A 20,801-nucleotide genomic window follows, 5' to 3' on the forward strand; every position below is an offset into this window, starting at 1 on the left:
ACTACTACTACTACTAAAGGACACCAATAATAAGAGGTGCTTGGGCCAAGAAACACGAACAACGGACATTAGACCGGTGGAAATCTGTCCATTGGTCTGGTGAGTTCAAATGTGAGATTTTTGGTCCCAACCACCGTGTCTTTGTGAGACACAAAGTAGGTAAATGGATGATCTCTGCATGTGTGGTTCCCACCATGAAGCATGGAGGTGGTGTGATGGTGCTTTGGCTACCACAGCATTCTGCAGCGATACACCATGCCATCTGGTTTACGCTTAGTGGGACTATCATTTGTTTTTTTTAACAGGACAATGACCCAAAAGACACCTCCACGTTGTGTAAGGGCTATTTGACCACAAAGGGTAGCTACTTCGAAGAATCTTAAATATAAAATATATTTAGATTTTTTTAACACTTTTTTGGTTACTACATGATTCCATGTGTTATTTCATAGTTGCGATGTCTTCACTATTATTCCACAATGTAGAAAATAGTAAAAATAAAAACCCAAACTTTTGACTGGTACTGTATATATATATAAAATAAATTATACCCCTTCTCTTTTCATCTTTAAAGGTACAATGCCATTATCCAACAACAAAAACGACATTCTCCTGCTATGATGCTACAGGATGGGAATATAAGAAAAGGCTTCAGCAAGAATTGATCACTGCACTGGTCCAGTACCTGCTTTATTCCTAATCGGGGATTGTTGGTGTCATTAAAACGGCTCTTGACCAGCAGAACTATCTCTGTGAATGATGTCTTGAGCTATACATTCAATTTCCATCGATGGAATGTACAGTTTTAAGAGTAGTCTCCCACAAAGCGATGGAGGCATAGGCAACATGTGTTAGGACATTTTGCTAACATTTAGCACAACAGTATGCATACATTTTCTCTTGAATGTATGCACCACTATAGTTAAGCATGTGGTAGTCTTTCAAATGCTAAACTCTCATTCCAACTTTATTTTTATAAAATAAAATGTACATCCCGCTCCTACATTCATCTAAAAATACTTTTCATTTTCAACCAAGACTGAATGAGGCTTTTCTTTGCAAAGTTTTGGTAACCCAGAATATCATTCAATTGAAAAGAGCATGATATGTTGACATTTGTTTGTACATATGTAAGGCAGTCAGTCAGTACAACAAATAGTATAAAAAAACCACTATGAAATTGAACTGTACATCGATGAGGCTCAATAGTAGTTAGGGTACCAATCGTTTTGTGCCATCACATGTTGCGGGCAGAGAAGGCCAGCCACTTGTAGATGATCATGTTTGGCATGAAAAGGAGTGGCATGATGGCACAAAGAGACTGGTACGCAGGCTAGCTCAATAGCACTGGATCCTGCTGGTACATTGTGGCAGTTTGCCTCAGAGGGCGGGAGCATTGTATCACATTCACAGCAAGCCATCATGTTCAAAGCTAGAGGGCAGGAGGGAGAAGGCAAAGGGAACAAACTTGATTCCAGTCCCACCGTAGAACTTATTTTGGAACTCCACCCTATGGAGAGAGAACAGAGATCACTGAATATAGAGTACGAATTAATCAAAGCATTATAAAGGCGTGATGTGTTGCATTTTTACACAGATTTCCTATACTACACTGTCAATTCTGCAAGTTTCGTAAGTAACCAACCAGTGCAGCCTGAGAGCATGGAGGAAGGCAGACAGTCCCTCCATAACCAGGAGGATAGACACAGTGAGCACAGCGAATATCCCAAACAATGGCACCAGAAACATGATGCCCAGACTGGTGTCCATCCGCAGGCCCACCCGCATCACCATGGACCACAGCACCTCCGACAGCTCTGGGGGAGCAAGGACAAATAAACATCACATCAGTCTCTGATTTAATTAAATGTATTTGTTAACTAAAAAGAAGGCTTCAAGTCAGAGACAAAAAAAAAATATATGTTTGTAATAAGTTAACACAAGGCTTATTTCCAATGTGTTCCACTCTCACAATAAAATAAACTTTAAATGCTCATCCATCAGAAAGATGAATTTACCAAACTGTTTAGGTGCGCTGATACTCACGGGCATGTGCCAGACTCAGAGCCCAGAGGCGCAGGTAGGAGGCTGTGTTGGAGATGCAGCCCAGGCAGTACTCTATGGTGTGAATAGACTGGTGCAGGAACACATCCCCAAAGTCAAACTGAAAAAAAAAAAAGATTGTGCCGTTATCTAATACATATGGGCTATTGCACATTACACACAAAAGAAAAACAAAAGCCCATAGATGTAGCTAGCTATATGCTCTTGTCATGACTGTCCTCTGATGATCAGAATGGGTCACATCAGACAGTAACCAGGCCTCTTTCTCTCTCCCAAAGAGGGGAGATGGGGGAGTTGTTGGATGGACAACCGTTCACACGGTTGGAAATTAAGCAGTTGGATGGACGACCGTTCACACGGTTGGAAATTAAGCAGGAGGGTACTCTTTACCCTTTAGTATCAACTAAAGCAGTGGTAACCAACCTTTGAGTCAATAAACATTTCGCATTCAAAAAGCAAGCTGAGATCTACTGCTCAGATAAAAAAATATCTATATATTTTATTTTTTACATTAACTCACAAACAGTTTTGTAAGAATGAGGTTTGGGCAGTAGGCCTAATACATTATCACAGCATATTGGCTATATGATTGGCCTGCCAATATTGTTAGTCAGACCATTTTATATTGCAAAACTCAAGCTTTTTCGCAAAACAAAATAGATCAGTTGGTTTAGCACTTGTGAGGCACTGTGGAGCATGAATACAAATAGTTAGCTTTTTTATATTACAGGACTGATGGTACCTGCATCTGATGGTCAACGAGATCAAATCACTACCTCAATGATCTTCAGGTCGAAAAGTCAGAGCTCTAGAAAGATGCCCGAGTTGGATGACCGTTCAAAACTATTTTTTTTCCCCAACCTCCTCTCACGGTCCCTGCCCTCTCCTTCCCTTCCTCCGGTGAGACTGCCCAAAGAGAGGGGACAGCGTCTTCCACCTGCTCTCTCCTTCCCTTCCTCCGGTGAGACTGCCCAAAGAGAGGGGACAGCGTCTTCCACCTGCTCTCTCCTTCCCTTCCTCCTGTGAGACTGCCCAAAGAGAGGGGACAGCGTCTTCCACCTGCTCTCTCCTTCCCTTCCTCCGGTGAGACTGCCCAAAGAGAGGGGACAGCGTCTTCCACCTGCTCTCTCCTTCCCTTCCTCCGGTGAGACTGCCCAAAGAGAGGGGACAGCGTCTTCCACCTGCTCTTTCCTTCCCTTCCTCCGGTGAGACTGCCCAAAGAGAGGGGACACAGTCTTCCACCAGTTGGCAAAACTCGAGTCGCACCGCATCTGCCTCATGCACAAATTCATGTTGTTCCTATGACCAGAGAAAGTTAAATATTCCTTAATATTATAAAATCGACACGACGAGCTGCTAATAATAAAACGCAGGGCTATCAATACTTGGCAACTCATTCATTGCAGCTGCAGCCAGAGCGGAAGTACGGAGAAGAGCGTTCGTAATAGTGTTGAATAAAGTGACAGTGCTGAATATAAACTTAAACTCAAATCAGAAAAACAGCAGTGCTTTGCTGTAATCGTTGAGTCTCTCGGTGGTCATGGTCTTAAAAGTGATTCAATCTTACGTAGGCTAGTAGCCTATTAAACTTGGCTGTGGCCAGGGTCATGGAAGCTCTGTAGCAACGGTGATTTGAGCTAGCCGATTGGGCAGCAGAGCAGGAGCACTCGATTTAGTCACAGATTTTCCGGTTTGCCAGGTAGGCAGAGTTTGTCTCATGGGAACACTTTGTTTACCCGGTGCGCAAGACTTTTGAATCAAGTGCACCTACCGGCAACAGCTCAACACGATTTTTTAAAAAGGAACGCAAGCCTTTATTGTTTGTTGGCTTTTCTACAGAAATATTTGGTGATCGACTAGGAATGCCTTGAAGATCACGATCGACCGGTTGGCGACCACTGAACTAAAGGAATGTACTTTAGTCCCCAGAGACTTTTGCCCATCCAAAACTCTACCATCCCAAAAGTGGAGAATGGAACAATTCTAACAAAGAATTTGGGGAATGGTCAGTGGGGAGATGTAGAAAACTAATGTAATATTGTTTTTCATTGTGTGATGTTATTAAAAACTGTATGGACCAAATACTGTAACTTGGAATGGATGCCCCCTATATCTGTTAAGTTTTCATCCAATATGAATGTTTTTGTTAAGATAGGAATGTGATTTTAGTGTCTCCCCCTTTGAAGAGGGGGATGACCGCGAGAGACCAGGAGACACTCTAGACAAACTGCTACAGACCTATCTATCTTACCCTGCCTTTCTAAGGTCTTCGAAAGCCAAATTAACAAACAGATCACCGACCATTTCGAAATCCACCATACCTTCTCCGCTATGCAATCTGGTGAGATTGCAGAGCGCCAAACTCAAATACAGAAATACTCATGATAAAAATTCAGAAAAGATACAACTATTTTACATAGGTTTAAATATGAACTTCTTGTGAATCCAACCACGGTGTCAGATTTAAAAAATGCTTTACCGCGAAAGCATACCTTACAATTATTTGAAAACATAGCCCAGGAGACAAATCATTACAAACAGTAACCAGCCAAGCAGAAGAGTTACACAAGTCAGAAATAGAGATAAAATTAATCACTTACCTTTGATGATCTTCATATGTTTGCACTCAGAAGACATTCATTTATTCAATAAAATGTTCCTTTTGTTCGATAAAGTCTCTCTGTATATCCGAAAACCTTGCGCGTTTTCTTCAGTAATCCACAGGCTCAAACGCAGTCACAACAGGCAGACAAAAAAATCAAAATTGTATCCGTAAAGTTCATAGAAACATGTCGAACGATGTTTATATTCAATCCGCAGGTTGTTTTTAGCCTAAATAAATCGATAATATTTCACCTGGACAATAACGTCATCAATATAAAATGTAAACAAGAAAGGCACTCTTGGTCACGCGCATGAAAAATCTCTGTGACACTGCAGGGTCCACTCATTCAGACTGCTCTTACTCCCTCATTTTTCAGAATACAAGCCTGAAACAATTTCTAAAGACGGTTGACATCTAGTGGAATGCATAGGAACTGCAATTTGAGTCCTAAGTCAATGGATACTGTAATGGCATTGAATAGAAAACTACAACAACAAAAATCCTACTTCCTGAATGGATTTCTCTCAGGTTTTCACCTGCCAAATCAGTTCTGTTATACTCACAGACATTATTTTTAACAGTTTTGGAAACTTTAGAGTGTTTTCTATCCAAATCTACTAATTATATGCATCTCCTATCTTCTGGGCCTGAGTAGAAGGCAGTTTAATTTGGGCATGCTTTTCATCCAAAATTCCAAATGCTGCCCCCTACCCTAGAGAAGTTAACTAACCTCCAGACGAGCTTCAATGCCATACAACTTTCCTTCCGTGGCCTCCAACTGCTTTTAAATGCGAGTAAAACTAAATGCATGCTCTTCAACCGATTGCTGTCCACACCTGCCCGCCCGCCCAGCATCACTACTCTGGACGGTTTTGACTTAGGTATTTGTAGTTGTCCACATATTCTAGGTGTCTGGTTAGACTGTAAACTCTCCTTCCAAACTGACATTAAGCATCACGAATCCAAAATTAAATCTAGAATCAGCTTCCTATTTCACAACAAAGCATCCTTCACTCATGCTGCCAAACATACCCTCGTAAAACTGACTATCCTACCGATCCTTGACTTCGGCGATGTCATTTACAAAATAGCCTCCAACACTCTACTCAGAATGCATCCAATTTGCTATCACAGTGCCACCCCCAGTGCCACCCCCATATACTACCCACCACTGCAACCTGTATGCGCTCGTTGGCTGGCCCTCGCTTCATATTGGTCGCCAAACCACTGGCTCCAGGTCATCAATAAGTCTTTGCTCGGTAAAGCCCCACCTTATCTCAGCTCACTATAGCAGCAGCCACCCGTAGCACGTACTACAGCAGGTATATTTCACTGGTCACCCACCCCCAAAACCAATTCCTGCTTGGGCCGCCTTTCCTTCCAGTTCTCTGCTGCCAATTACTGGATCAAACTGCAAAAATCACTGAAGCTGGAGACTCATATCTCCCTCACTAGCTTTAAGCACCAGCTGTCAGAGCAGCTCACAGATCACTGCACATAGCCTATCTGTAAATAGCCCATCCAACTACCTCATCCCCATACTTTTATCTATTTTATTTATTGTTGCTCCTTTGCACCCCAGTATCTCTAGTTGTACACATCTACCACTCCAGTGTTTAATTGCTAAATTGTAATTATTTGGCCACTATGGCCTATTTATTGCCTTACCTCCGTCATCCTACCTCATTTGCACACACTGTATATATAGACTTTCTGTACTGTATTATTGACTGAATGTTTGTTTATTCCATGTGTAACTCTGTGTTGTTTGTGTTGCACTGCTTTGCTTTATCTTGGCCAGGTCGCAGTTGTAAATGAGAACATGCTCATAAAAAAATCGGTCTGAATAAATAACTGCTATAGCCTACCGCCATTACGCGTTCACTCTTCTTTCAAAATACCTGTGAGTTCTATTGGTTGCTGTATTTAACATTCAGCAAAACAGAGCTTGCATCCCTCTTCAGTATAAGAAGTGCAAAAAAAAAAAAAGGAATGTCCAGCAAGCTATTGTAACAGTATAGCTTCCATCCCTCTCCTCGCCCCTACCTTGGTTCATACCAGGGAACCTCTGCACACATCGACAACAGCCACCCTCGAAGCATCGTTATCCATCACTCCACAAAAGCCGCGGCCCTTACAGAGCAAGGGGAACAACTAATTCAAGGTCTCAGAGCGAGTGATGTCACCGATTGAAACACTATTAGTGAGCACCCCGCTAACTAGCTAGCCATTTCACATCGGTTACACTAATCTAGTCTAGTTTTCCTGCATGGGACTCCAAGAGAAAGGCCAGCGGAGCACAGGTGGTTACGTACTACGCAAGAGAGAGAGGCTATAAGTTAAGCTTATTATGCATAACCCATTATTAATGCGGTAAATACAAGGCTAATATTGCATTGAATTGATTACCTGAAAGGGGTAGGCTAGGACATCTATATATCAATCTAGAACAGGATGATCCATTGTGGATGCAATTTGAATGGAGTTGATGGCGAGAGAGAACGACAGAGTGCTCACGGGTGCATGGATTTAAAGCAACGATATTCGAGTGATAAGCTGTTTTAAAACACAGCAGCTGCAATTATTATTATTTTTTAATCTTTATGATTAAAAAAAGGTGACCCGCAAAAGCCAGATAGAGATGGGTATATTAGACACGTATTAAGTCTCTATATTACTGTGGAATATGCTGCAGCAAATATAGGTCTACCTGTCACAAGAAAAAAGTTACCATGATGAGATTATACTTCAAGTAGGTCTGCATGCATTGTGAACTACACTAAACATACTGAGATGGGCTGTCTGTTCCCACCCTGAGCGTTGATTCATCATGAGGCCGTAGAAAATATTTAGACATTGCATACAATTTACTGGTTTCTCAGTTATTTACCCCGGGGAAAGGGAGTGGTTTTGGGCAGTAACTGGGTTCCTGCCATTCAACCCTAGTACCCATACTGTAATGTACTGATGCCTGAATGAGAGGCTAGTGGGAGGTGGTGATGGTGTTGTCATCAGCTAACCTCCTCTTTCTGCTGCTCTCTGCTAGTGGAGAGGTCATTGTGGACACTGCCCTCCTCCATGTCATGAGCCCTCATCAGGGAAAGCTCTTCCTCGCTGTGCCGCCGCACACGCTCATAACCCTGGGGAGGGACACACAAACACCACACTGTTACAACCAGAACACACTCCTATAAACAGACTACACACCAGCATACTGTTACAACCAGAACACAGACCCATATGGACAAACTACACACACGCCCATGACTCTTGAGGTCAGAAACAGACACACACACACACAAACCCTCACCCTGTACATTCCCATGAGGTTGGCTCCTCCATTGTGCAGCAAGTAGAGGTAAACTGGTTTCCCCAGCAGTAAGACAGGCACTGATAGTAGAGCAATTACCACCAGGAACACCTGCAGCCCAACCTATCGTAGCAGAGGGACATAACAGACAGGTCTGTTAGTCTCACCGAAGTAACTTTGGAGCGGGTTGGGCTTGTATACATGTCTTCACACCCACTGGGAAAACCACTCCCTTTTCCCAGTGGGTGCGTCCGAAATGCCACACTATTCCCTATATAGTACACTACTTTTGACCAGGGCTCTATAGTAGTGCACTATATAGGGAATAGGATGCCATTTGGGACGCAGGAACTGTGCGATCCACCATCTTTGTACCTGTCCTGGGAAGAGGGGCGGCACCCCGTCCCCCTGCATGAGGAACATGTTGATGAAGTGGATGAGGATGCTGGGGGCCATCTGGGAGTCACGGGCAGAGAAGGCCAGCCACTTGTAGATGATCATGAAGACCAGGTAGCCAAACAGACACAGCAGGAATAGCAGCTCCGGGAGGAATACTAAGTACAGGTTGAACTTCTTTCTGAAGTGTCTGCAGACAGACAGACAACAGGGCTTTAAAGTGTCTGCACAGGCACAAACAGGGCTTTAAAGTGCCTGCATGGATAAACAGAGCTTTTAGGATTCAGAGCAGAACATTCTGTATCTTTAAATTGGCCATAATCTTATATAGTTCTTAGCATTCCAGTGCTGATATTGTGGGGAATGTGTGTGCTGTAACTCACAAGTGGTTGAAGACACCTAGGATGACCCCGAAGCTCATGTGAATGATACCCACAATCACAGACATCTTCATCTTGTAGGAGTTCAGAAAGGTCAGACGATTTGACGCTAAGTTCCAAATCTACATAGTGGAAGGAATTCGGAAAACCCTGTCAGGTTGAGGTATGGACAGACTACATCACAGTCAGATTGATGGGATTGTTAACAAATATTGTTATAAGAACATTAAAATTAGTAATGATCCATGATTTACTGTATTGGCTCTGGTTGGTGAGAGGCAAGAGGCAAGTGTGTATGGTTATGAAGGGACAGGGAATAACGTGTGTGTGAGTGTAGTGAACATGGAGACAAGACAATGCTGTTTATGACCATGGATCATAAAGCCATGTACTTACCGGGTCAATGCCCAAAGGGTAGGGTCCATTGAAAACCCCAGGGACAATGGGATCAAGGGTCAGAAAGGCATTGGTGCGGAGCGTGGAATCCCTTTTTAAAAAAATACCAAAGTCAACAATTATAATAAAGAGCAAACTATCAGGTGATTTAATGTTTAATGTCACATGCATTGTTATTGATATTTTTAAACTTTATTTTACATTTAATTCATATGTAATAAAAAAAAAGTGTTCAATCAGCGATAAGGAAAAGGGATAGCTTCTTCAGGAGATCAATGATCATATCAATGAATGAATGACAAATCTCTTGCACATCATCATAAACCTGACTTTTTTAAAGAGACAGTGTACCATTTTCTATGTACTCCATATCATTAGGAAAACAGTGCTTTTACACAATGTAGACACCTAATATTCCACAAATGACTAATTTCAATGACAGGTATTTGTATGTATTTTCAGTGTTACATTAGTTTATAGGACACAAAGTGCTTCAAAAGTAGATAGAATTCATTAAAGGGCTGTATCTCAATCCATTTTAAAAATAGTATTTTCTGGTGCCCTTAAATTAATGTGGTGCTCCTAACTTTTTAAAATTGGGAGCACCAGTTCGACCAATGAAAAATGTTCATCGATAGCCCTGGGTACATTACAGAACAGATTATAGTATAGTACTAACCAAGTCCAATTTCCAGATTTAAACATGGCGTTGACACTCCAGCGAGAGCCAAAGATGTTGAGAGACTTGGAAAAGCAGTCATTGTAGATGAGGCCGGTATAGACCGAGAACAAGCCCATCATCAGGATGATGTAACGGCCCTCGAAGAACGTGTTCCAGATCTGAGCATACAAACACACCAATATCAATGTCGGGGAAATAATCTAGCTAACCAGATTTCCTGTTAACTTATTCATATGGGCCCTGGTCAAACCTAGTGCACTACATAGGGAATAAGGTGTCATTTGAGTGGCACCCCCAAGAGCCTCTCCCTGGCCCTCTCACCTCATTTCTTGTGCGCTTCAGTTTGCGGTTGTCCTCATACAGCACCATCCAGAGAGCAAACAGAGCCATGATCATACCATGGCCCAGGTCTCCAAACATCACAGCAAACAGGAAGGGGAAGGTGATGACTGTGTAAGGAGCTGTTAGACAGACAAAACAATACATCATATTCCATATACACATTTAACTATCCCTCAAGTTCATTGTCCATTCTTGTTAGGAGTGGAAATGTGTCTTTGGCTACAGGCATGTAGCTCATACACATAGCAAGCAAACAGAAAAGCCGTAGGGCTAAAGACAGCTTCCTAAATATACTCATCATGGTCATTGACTGATGAGGTCTACTGTACCTGGGTTAACCTCTCTATAGTTTCCCACTCCATAGGCCTCCACTATGCTCTGGAAGCCTGAGGTGAACTTGTTGGTCCTTATCAGGGTGGGCGGAGTGTCGTTGCTGGGGATACGGTTGACAAAAGAAGGCACTGTGGCTCCACTTTTCCTCTGTGAAGGCAAGTCAATAATGTCAGACAGACCCGGATTATTGCAATGTTATTAGTCTAAAAGTTGCATAGAGGTTTTTTGAGGGCAAGCCAATAACTTGACATAAAAATGTATATTTTCCAGAGGGTAAGACAGAAACCTAAGAGCTTATCAAATAGCTAGTAAGTTCAAATACTTAAAGGCCATTCAAATACATTTTGACCATTCAAGCCTCGTTTTTGGAAACCCCTGGCAGAACGCTGACATGGGCTACTGCCATTGAACTGACTGTGACCTTAATTATGCACATTAGCCAGTGCAATTAATGAATGGACAGAAGCCCTGATAGCCATCAGTTGGGACCCAAAAGGACCTATACATGACTAGTTTATTAAATATGGCTTAAACCATCCGACGTGGTCAAGATAAGATCAATGCCACTCCCCTCTTTCTACAACAACCATGACCTCATTACTAAAGCAGGGCATGCTGACTAGGTGTGTGACTGTTGGTTTAGCCAAATACTGAACTTAGAAGGGGGAGGTCACAAACATTGACATTTCAATCCAAAACGCAAAGAGTTAAGCCCAACAATGACATTACACAGGTAGCCATGGTAACAACGAGCTGACTGACCGATCCTTCCTCTAGCGCCCGCCGCAGGGTCGGCAGGTCGTTGACAGGGCACCACACCTCAGCTATCAGACACTTGTTAGTGACGTCAAAGCTGCACAGGTTGAGGATGTAGTAGATGGACTTCATCTTCTTGACCTGGATGACCCAGGTGTAGACAGACTCAGAGGCCTTGTTCAACACCTGTCTCAGGTAGTCTTCTGTCCTATGGAGAACCTGGGGACAGCCAGCATGGGGAGAGGAATAGTATTACATTTTAACAATGGGAGGGTTTCCCATCCATTTAGAATATCAAGAGGGTGTGGGCAAATGAATGACTGTTTAAGAATGTTCTGTGCATGAGAGAATCTTCCAATACACATGCTAGGAATGGAATTTGAGTGTGCATGCTGGTAGTTTTAGTGTGAGTGTGTGTTAATGTTAGCATGAACGAGAAAGAAAAAACAAAGAGTGAGCCTTCAGCTAAGTCCTCATGGAGATCATATGCTGGGACCAGAGGTTAATGCAATTATTTTTTCCCTCCGGGGGTAGAACATCCAAAAGGATTGATCTGAAAAGTCTACCAGACAGCAAGGAACAAGCTAAGTCATTTGACCCACAGTCGTCATGACAGAAAACGCGCTCTGGCGCCCGAGTAAGAGCTCTCCCTTTCTCTCGCGCCTGAGAAATATACCCCTCAAAGCTAATTTCCTGCAATTCTAATTGCCGCTTTTAAATACATTTAGGGGAAACACTAACTTATAAATGCCTCATGAGCTTAGTTTAACTCTCGTACCCCATCAATTTGTAAACATTGTAAATGTAAACAAACACTAAAGCCTCAAAAAATGCTTAAAACTATCATTTTTATATCTTGGATGGTCAGTCCTTGCCTCCAGAGCTCCATATATACATTTGAGAGTGGTTACATTTCTCCAGGCCCTGCCTCAGCTTTTTACCAAAACAGAGGCGGGGAGGGCTCTTCATTATTATTTCAACTGCAGATTCTCTCTTTAAAAACTAATTATTAATAAATAACACATCAACCACTATCTTGTTGCTGACAAGGCTTTTTTATTTATTTAAAATGTTACCCCCTTTTTCGTGATATCCAATTGATAGTAGCTACTATCTTGTCTCATCGCTACAACTCCCGTACGGGCTCGGGAGAGACGAAGGTTGAAAATCATGTGTCCTCCGATACACAACCCAACCAAGCAGCACTGCTTCTTAACACAGCGCGCATCAAACCCGGAAGCCAGCCGCACCAATGTGTCGGAGGAAACACCGTGCACCTGGCAACCTTGGTTAGCGCGCACTGCGCCCGGCCCGCCACGGGAGTCGCTGGTGCGCAATGAGACAAGGATATCCCTACCGGCCAAACCCTCCCTAACCCGGACGACGCTATGCCAATTGTGCGTCGCCCCACAATCCTCCCGGTCGCGCCCGGCTGACAAGGCTTTTATAGAGCTTACAGTGTGCAGGTCCTGGATGCGAGTCCTGAGTCCCTCCACAACGTCATTCCTCTCCTCATTGCTGTTAGGGTATGGATACACATGACAGTGGTAGCTGAGGGGCAAAAAGAGGAGATGATGTTATTATCGCACAGGTTAAAGTCACCATCTTCAGAGCTTGTTGGGGACAACATATTAGGCCTAATGGTTTGACAGAGAATGACCTCGAGCTGAAAGTGGAACAGGAGGTCATTGGGAGAGGAGGTTTAATTACCAGTCACAGATCTTCTTGACTTTCTGTCCGATCTGCTCACCCCAATAAGAGATGAGGAACACCACACTCTTGGTTGGCTCACCCTGCAATAACCATAGAACAGGAAGTAGTTTAGAATAGACACACATTACTGCAGAGGTGAGAGGTTCTAATTCTCATAGGCCCAACACAGGTGCTGTTATATTTAGCTATGTGATAAACAGCCTCTTATTCTTTTATATTTGATTTCACTTTCACACTCAAGCACTTACTGTAGAAAATGGTTAACAATATATTTTACGCAGAACAAGATTGACCCACCGTGTCAGGGTCCTCCAAATACTCGTCAATCTCAGAGTAGCTAAGAATGGTGTAGCCCTTACACACTCTCCACAGCATGCGCTCAAAGGCCTCTATCTTCACCCTCTGAATCAGCCCTGATATAAACCTGCAGGGGGAGGGGAGAGAAACAGGGTGCTACAGTAAACAGGCACACACGTGTGTATAAATATATGTCTGCTAATAGCCCCTTACCCTAGTTTGGCTCCTAGCCGCTGCATGCTAGTGTACTCCATCATGGAGTCCTCTAGGAAGGAGAACTCCTCATGCTGGGCGTGCAGGGGCTCACGCTGGGAAAAATAACATTTTCCCAGCGTAAGAACACACATACCAAAATACATACCCCAAATTCACACCAGGAGAGAAAAACACATTGCTAGAATAAAGGCTACATTTTGCCCTTGCATGAATAATCTAAGATGTATCCCCAAAACCTCCTATATAGAGGGGAGGAAAGAGCAAAGAAATTGTCACAATGGAAGCAGCCAAGCCAAATCATGTGATTTAAACTATTTAGTGTCTCCTCCTCAAGCATACCAAAGCAAGTGCTCTGAAGTCAAACAGTGGGGCAGAGCACTTGGTCAGTAGTGGGATCTTGCATTGTGGAGGAGCTGTTGGACTTACTTCAGTGTTGCGGTGCACAAAGTTGCGTGTGATACGCAGCATGTGTGTGTACTCGGTCAGCTCCAGGAGGTTCTTCTGTAGCTTCTCCTTATTCCTGGTCACCTCGCTCAGCTCCACCTCCAGCCTCTGCAACTGCTCCTGGAGACAGCCATACATAGTGTCAATTAGCAATAATAATATGGGATGTCCCAAATGGCACCCTATTCTCCATATAGTAAATAAACTGAACAAAATTATAAACGCAACATGGAACAAATTCAAGGATTTTACTGAGTTACAGTTTGAATAAGGGAATCAGTAAATTTCAATAAATTCATTTAGGCCCTAATCTATGGATTTCACAGATATGCATCCTGTTGGTCACACATACTTTAAAAAAAACAGTATCTGGTGTGACCACCATTTGCCTCACACAGCAAGACACGTCTCCTTCACATAGAGTTGATCAGGCTGCTAATTTTGGCCTCTGGAATGTTGTCCAAATGGATGTGCAAAGTTGCTGGATATTGGCAGGAAATGGAACGCGCTGTCGTACACGTCGATCCAAAGCATCCCAAACATGCTCAAAGGGTGACATGTATGGAGAGTATGCAGGCCATGGAAGAACTGGGACATTTTCAGCTTCCAGGAATTGTGAACAGATCCTTGTGACATGGAGCAGTGCATTACTATGCTGAATGGAGGCGGATGTCTGGCACGACAATGGGCCTCAGGATCTCGTCACGGTATCTCGGAGTGTTCAAAATTGCCATCCAAATTAGCTTATGCCTGCCCATACCCCCACCATGGGGCACTCGGCTTACAATGTTGACATCAGCAAACCGCTCGCCCACACGATACCATACAGACGCTGTCTGCCCGGTACAGGTGAAACCGGGATTCATCCGTGAAGGGCACACCAATGGCCAGCGTGCCAGTGGCCATCGAAGGTGAATATTTGCCCTCTGAAGTCAGTTACGACACCGAACTGCAGTCAGGTCAAGACCCTGGTGTAAACAACGAGCACGCAGATGAGCTTCCCTGGGATGGTTTCTGACAGTTTTTGCTGAAATTCTTTGGTTGGTCAAACCCACAGTTTCATCAGCTTATGCTGGAGAAATTAACATTCAATTCTCTGGCAACAGCTCTGGTGGAGATTCTTGCAGTCAACATTCCAATTGCACACTCCCTCAAAACTTGAGATCTGTGGCATTGTGATGTGTGACAAAACTGCACATTTTAGAGTGGCCTTTTATTGTCCCCAGAACAAGGTGCTTCTTGATATGCCACAACTGTCAGGTGGATGGATTATCTTGGCAAAAGGAGAAATGTTAACAGGGATGTCAACAGCGAACCAACATTTAACATGTTCTGTTTATATTTTTGTTCAGTGTATATGGTGCCATTTGGGACAAATAAAATACTTAATTCTTATGGAAAAAAAGGATTCATAACATTTTAGAGAATGAGAGACAGGTAGAGTGTGCTAACCATTATAACCAGGACATGCTTAGGCTGGGGTGCAATCGGGTTCACTTCTCCCTCTGGAAGTGGGATGTCTGCTCTCTTGATTTCCCTTAGAAGGTACCCTGTCAAAGACGCAGTGAAGTCTTAGTACACAACACACAGTCACTGAATCTATTGGTTTAAAATACTACATCTTTAGCAATAAGCTTAATCTGTTTTCATTTAAAAACTCTACAGTGTTTTTCATTGAATCTTAGTCTCTATTCTGCCTCACGTTAACTCTCTCGCTCTTCTCTGAGAAACCTACCTCAACACTCCTTGTACTTTCCTTTTTTGGGGGCCTAAATTTAATCTCCAAGCGTCTGCCTCCAATTAAGCCGGAGTTTAGATTCCTTTAAATGAGACTCATTGGTCAGGGCACAGTGTATCTCAGAACTGTACAGTGGTCATGTAATGGAGACTGGGATTTGTTCAGCAACGGTGTGAAAGTTAATGAGTTATTCCAGAGCGCATCAATGCCCATCACTTTTAAACAAGGGTGAAAGTAAACCTATACGGTCCAGTACAGCATCTCAGCAAAATAAAAAGTGGGGGTACACCGTACCGTTAAAACATGAGCCTATCACAATAATTAACACAAAATGCCAAGAATACTATAGGCTATCACACCATTATTTAACCTCACTGTATGTCAGTCGCATGAACATTTAGCGAATTGAATTGAAACCGGGTTGTATAAGCTCCAAATTGCGTTGTGGTTTGACGAGAACACTTACATTTTGCCAAGGCGGAGATGAGTGGCCAAGACCGAGACACGTGTGGACACCAGTGGACGCATCAATTTGGGCTACAAGTGTAGGCCTAATGGCAGAATGTGATTATGTAACGGATGTGAAACGGCTAGCTAGTTAGCGGTGGTGCGCGCTAAATAGCGTTTCAATCGGTGACGTCACTTGCTCTGAGACCTTGAAGTAGTGGTTCCCCTTGCTCTGCAAGGGTCGCGGCTTTTGTGGAGCGATGGGTAACGATGCTTCGTGGGTGACTGTTGTTGATGTTTGCAGAGGGTCCCTGGTTCGCGCCCAGGTATGGGCGAGGGGACGGTCTAAAGTTATACTGTTACAGTTACAATACACGTGTAGGTTTTGGGACAGACGTCTTTCCATTCATCAAATTGCGGGTGCACAGTTTGGATGCTGGAATTATTTTGTGAGTGGAAGAACGTACGCGGGGAGCCTACAGGAGCACCTGTTTGAAGTGATTGACAACCAGATGAACACATCATGGCTGGTTGTGTTCATTCCACATTAAAATGTAATACATGTTAGAAGTTCTATGACAATACTTTACTAAGCCCACAGATCATATGAAATTATTAGAGATTCTATATGCAATTCTATGATTACACCTAGGCTATAAAAATAAAAAAAATTGTGCACGCACACACATAGGGAGTCCCGTACCATAAGAAATGACTTGTACTTTCACTCCTGCTTTTAAGTTAGGAACAAACCAACCTGTTTTATCCTTACCTAGAATTCTCTCCATTTCCTCACATCGTTTTATCTCAGTGACAAACTTCCGCTGGAATAGGTTTACGCTGGGGTTGAGCTGAAACAGTAGGAGCAGAGCCACATTGTTACTGTCACCACGAACACACACCTGTCTAAGCTGATATTGAATGGATTTGCAAATGATCGCCAACATTCCACATTCTCTCTGATACACAACCCTACAGGGCAAGTTGCAACATTTTGAGATGTCACTATGAAATCAAACTGGTCCACAGACTTCTCACGATCCTATTAAAAGTGTCAGTAAACAAGCATATCCATAATCTACTGTACTCGGTAAGGTTAGATATAGTCTGGTTAATCAGGCTGTAATACACAATTAATTGGCATCTACAGACAAACATTTGTGCAAAATTGTGTAAATGTTGCTTACAAGCCAGAATGTTGAAAGAAATGACATTGGAACTTACTCCACCGGTTGTCTATGCGGTATGTCCTTCAGCTGCTTTTTAGAAAGCTGGTAGTTCGGTTTGGAACCAAGGTAAATTTAGTATTGTGTTGGATATTCAGTTTTCTATCGTCAAACATTGAACCAAGCACGCCATGACAATGAACATTGTATATTCTGAATCAGGGGACGTTGGAGAACAATTCACCCTTTTTTTTTGTATTTGTCTTTCAATTACATTTTTTGGGTTGGAATATTCTCCATCCTCGCCTGATTCAGAATATACAATTGTCATGTATTGTTTGGTTCAATAGCTATTGACAAGAGAAAACTGAATATCCAATATAAAACCATATACCTACTGGCTCTCTAAAAAGTCTGGTCAACAATACATTCCACTGGAAATTTGTCTACAATTTTGAGCAGCTGAAGGACAAACCGCACAGACAACCGGTAGAGTAAATTCAAATCTAATTGTATTCAACATTCACTCTTGTATGGAAAATGTACACGATTTTGCACACAAATGTTTCAGGTTGTATATACACCAATAAATTGTGTATTACAGACTGATTCATCAGGCGTTATCTAAAACCAGTGTTTCCAAACTCCACTCCTCAAGTACCCACAACAATGAGTTGAATCAGGTGTTTTTGTCCAGGGCTACAACAAAAATGTGTGCTGTTGGGGGTACTCGAGGACCAGAGTTGGGAAACACTGATCTAAGCTATTTTATCAAGTCTTGTGTTAGGAACGCTCTAGCTCTCAAACTCTAGGCGGCATTCTGCCTTCTCCCTGCAGTTCTCAGACATCATTAGCTTCGCCCATGACTGCCTCATGTGAACTACAATCCCCACGCTGTGTTTTAACATTTAGAAACGTCAATAATCATTGCTTGCGATACAAATTTCGGAATATATGCACCTTATCTTTCATTGGCGAGAAAGAATCCTTAAAATAAAATAAATATACACTTACTGTAGCAGCTTCGCACAGATCCATAAACTATGGGTGCCTCCATCTGACTAAACTAAACCAAGTTACCGCTTACACACAGGTGTTCAGAGCATGCTAGATAGCACAGGTAAACAAGCGCTGTAACATGGGGATGTGGCCATGTGGGAACACTAACCCATTCAAGGTGTGTATAAATGTTATCTTAAAAATAATGTATATTTACATAAAATACGTTCCTTATGCTTCCAAACCCGTAACGCAAATGGTGCATGTTAATGTTCAGGCTGAGCGTCAGGGATCTTAACAAAACTCCCCCCTACAAAAGACGCCTTCGTCCAATAACTCGTGTAATGTAATGAACTGAGAGTCATGATCAAGGGCTAGGATCGGGCAACATTCTACCTACCTGATCATGTCTGACAGCTCACAATGCAACTGGACCATCAAAGAGAGATTAACTTCGACTGCTGCTCTAGTTGCATGAGACTGTTTATTTGGGAAGAAATCAGTAAGTTACTTACGTCTCTGAATTCCACCAGACCCATTTCTCCCAGTTCGCTAATGCAGTCGTATGCCGATCCAGACTGCAGAAACATCTGGGCCAAACACATCTCTTCACTTCGGAACAACGAACCCATCTTGACAGCTTGCTCTTGTCCTTACAATACAACCAGCTAGTTAGCTTCAACTACAGCTAACTAACGTTAGTCTCGAGCGCAAACCACTTAACTGGGTAGGCTTATAAATGCGGGCTCCGGCGTCGTTGGAAGTAGCTAACTAGCATGCTAGCTAACAAACTACTGATGAGCATTCGCTTCAACACCGTGTCAATCATTGGCTAATCAGTGACACGTCTCGAGTCCAGTCAAGACGTTCCCGTCGAAGTGGTTGTTGAAGTCATCTTGTTGTAGCCATATAACGTAGCTATCGATAGAGAACCAGAAGATCCTCGCTAGTAGGAGCTCTGTCACTTGGGCTAGCTAGCTCTGCTTCCGTGAACTCTTCTCAATTTAGTTGTCGTAGTTAGCAGAAGCTACTGTTAGCTAACTGACACTAGAAACAATCATGTTTGGTAGCAAACTATGACTATAAGCACATTTAAACTTGAAACTTCAATAAAGACTACAGTAGCTCGTTTTTATTAAATACTCTCGAAATCATGCGCACTTTGATATCGCGCTTGTAAGCAAGTTACAAATTCCACGTCATTTCATACAACTCTTGTGCGTGCTCTGGGGCGTATTCTCATTACGCAAATGATGTTGCAAAACGTTTATTTAACAGAACGAAATGGGGCGGGACCTACCTCAATTTGTCCAGTAGAAACTCTCGTTTTAGTTTTGCAACTGTTCAGACTATTGATTGCCTTCTCGGACGTCTGAAGCGAGAGGTTTTACTCCGCCCAAAATCTGTCGACAAAATAAAACACAGAAGTGGTGAATTTTTAGATGGAGGTTAATGAGAGGGTGTCAAATTTGATCAACAAAAACATGTAATTGCTAATTTGCTACGGAAAGCTTATTTGATCAACTATAGGTTTTGTAATGGTTAGGTTGTTACGAGTGCACTGATATAAGTTATGGATAAGTGGACCTATGTGGCAATTCGGCAACTTTTAAAGAAAAAATACTTTATTTCAATTGTGCCTAATTATTGTTTAAACCTTTATTTTATCAGGGAGTCATACTGAGACCAAGGTCTCTTTTTTTATACAGATGAGCCCTGAATTACAGAAATTACAGAAAATACACACATGAAAATATAAATACAGCATGCAGAGAGTAAAACACGGTCATAAATGTCTATGTCTTAAAAATATGTTGTTCTGCCCTTGAATAAGGCAGTTAACACACTGTTCCCTGGTAGGCTGTCATTGTAAATAAGAATTTGTTCTTAACTGACTTGCCTTGTTAAATAAAGGTTAAATTAGATTAATTTTTTTTTTTTTTAAACATTCATCAGTAATAAGGTCCCCAATCAGCTTTCTGAAATGCCCTGGAGGCACCAGAACATAAAATGTGGCACCAGAACATAAAATGTGAGAACATTTTGAAGATTGTTTTACAAATAAGGTGCAAGAAAGCTAAAAGCTGATTTACCTAACTCAGTAGAGATCGAAGGAATTTCCAGAGTTTGCAATCCTTGAGACCGGGTGTGGTAACTCCTATGTCTAAAGATTAGTAATGATGTTAGGTACAGTAGGACTTTTTTGTAAAAGGGCTTAATAAATGAAAGCATAGCAATATATCAACATACATGACATCAAAGAAGGCCTCTTCTATGCGCTCTAGAGAACAACATCATCACGGATATAACCTGTTTTAGCATGGACATTGCCATTGAATGGTTCCACCATTTTGAAGTAGTCAACTGTGTGGGGATTCCTATTAGTTTGGAACAATCAGCTATAGAAGACGAAGAACATATAAACTCAGAAAAAAAAAAGAAACGTCCTCTCACTGTCAACTTCATTTATTTTCAGCAAACTTAACATGTGTAAATATTTGTATGAACATAGCAAGA

The 20,801-nt window shown here is 42.4% G+C and overlaps 1 protein-coding gene across 1 annotated transcript; it reads right to left on the reverse strand.

Moving 5' to 3' along the window:
- Positions 1-686: 686 nt before the first annotated feature.
- LOC139390172 (V-type proton ATPase 116 kDa subunit a 2-like) lies at positions 687-19,530 on the reverse strand. The gene is made up of 20 exons (XM_071137405.1): positions 18,800-19,530; positions 16,892-16,970; positions 15,387-15,484; positions 13,917-14,054; positions 13,488-13,582; positions 13,275-13,401; positions 12,975-13,057; positions 12,722-12,815; positions 11,271-11,483; positions 10,505-10,655; positions 10,155-10,294; positions 9,831-9,991; positions 9,152-9,242; positions 8,759-8,877; positions 8,355-8,565; positions 7,980-8,102; positions 7,690-7,809; positions 2,047-2,164; positions 1,646-1,817; positions 687-1,510 (listed from the first exon to the last, which is right to left on the reverse strand). The coding sequence occupies exons 1-20, from the start codon at positions 18,914-18,916 to the stop codon at positions 1,408-1,410; spliced, it is 2,553 nt and encodes an 850-aa protein (XP_070993506.1). The 5' UTR covers positions 18,917-19,530; the 3' UTR covers positions 687-1,407.
- Positions 19,531-20,801: the final 1,271 nt, after the last annotated feature.

The sequence above is a fragment of the Oncorhynchus clarkii genome, chromosome 30, assembly GCF_045791955.1.
Source record: "Oncorhynchus clarkii lewisi isolate Uvic-CL-2024 chromosome 30, UVic_Ocla_1.0, whole genome shotgun sequence".
NCBI classification, from domain to species: Eukaryota; Metazoa; Chordata; class Actinopteri; order Salmoniformes; family Salmonidae; genus Oncorhynchus; species Oncorhynchus clarkii.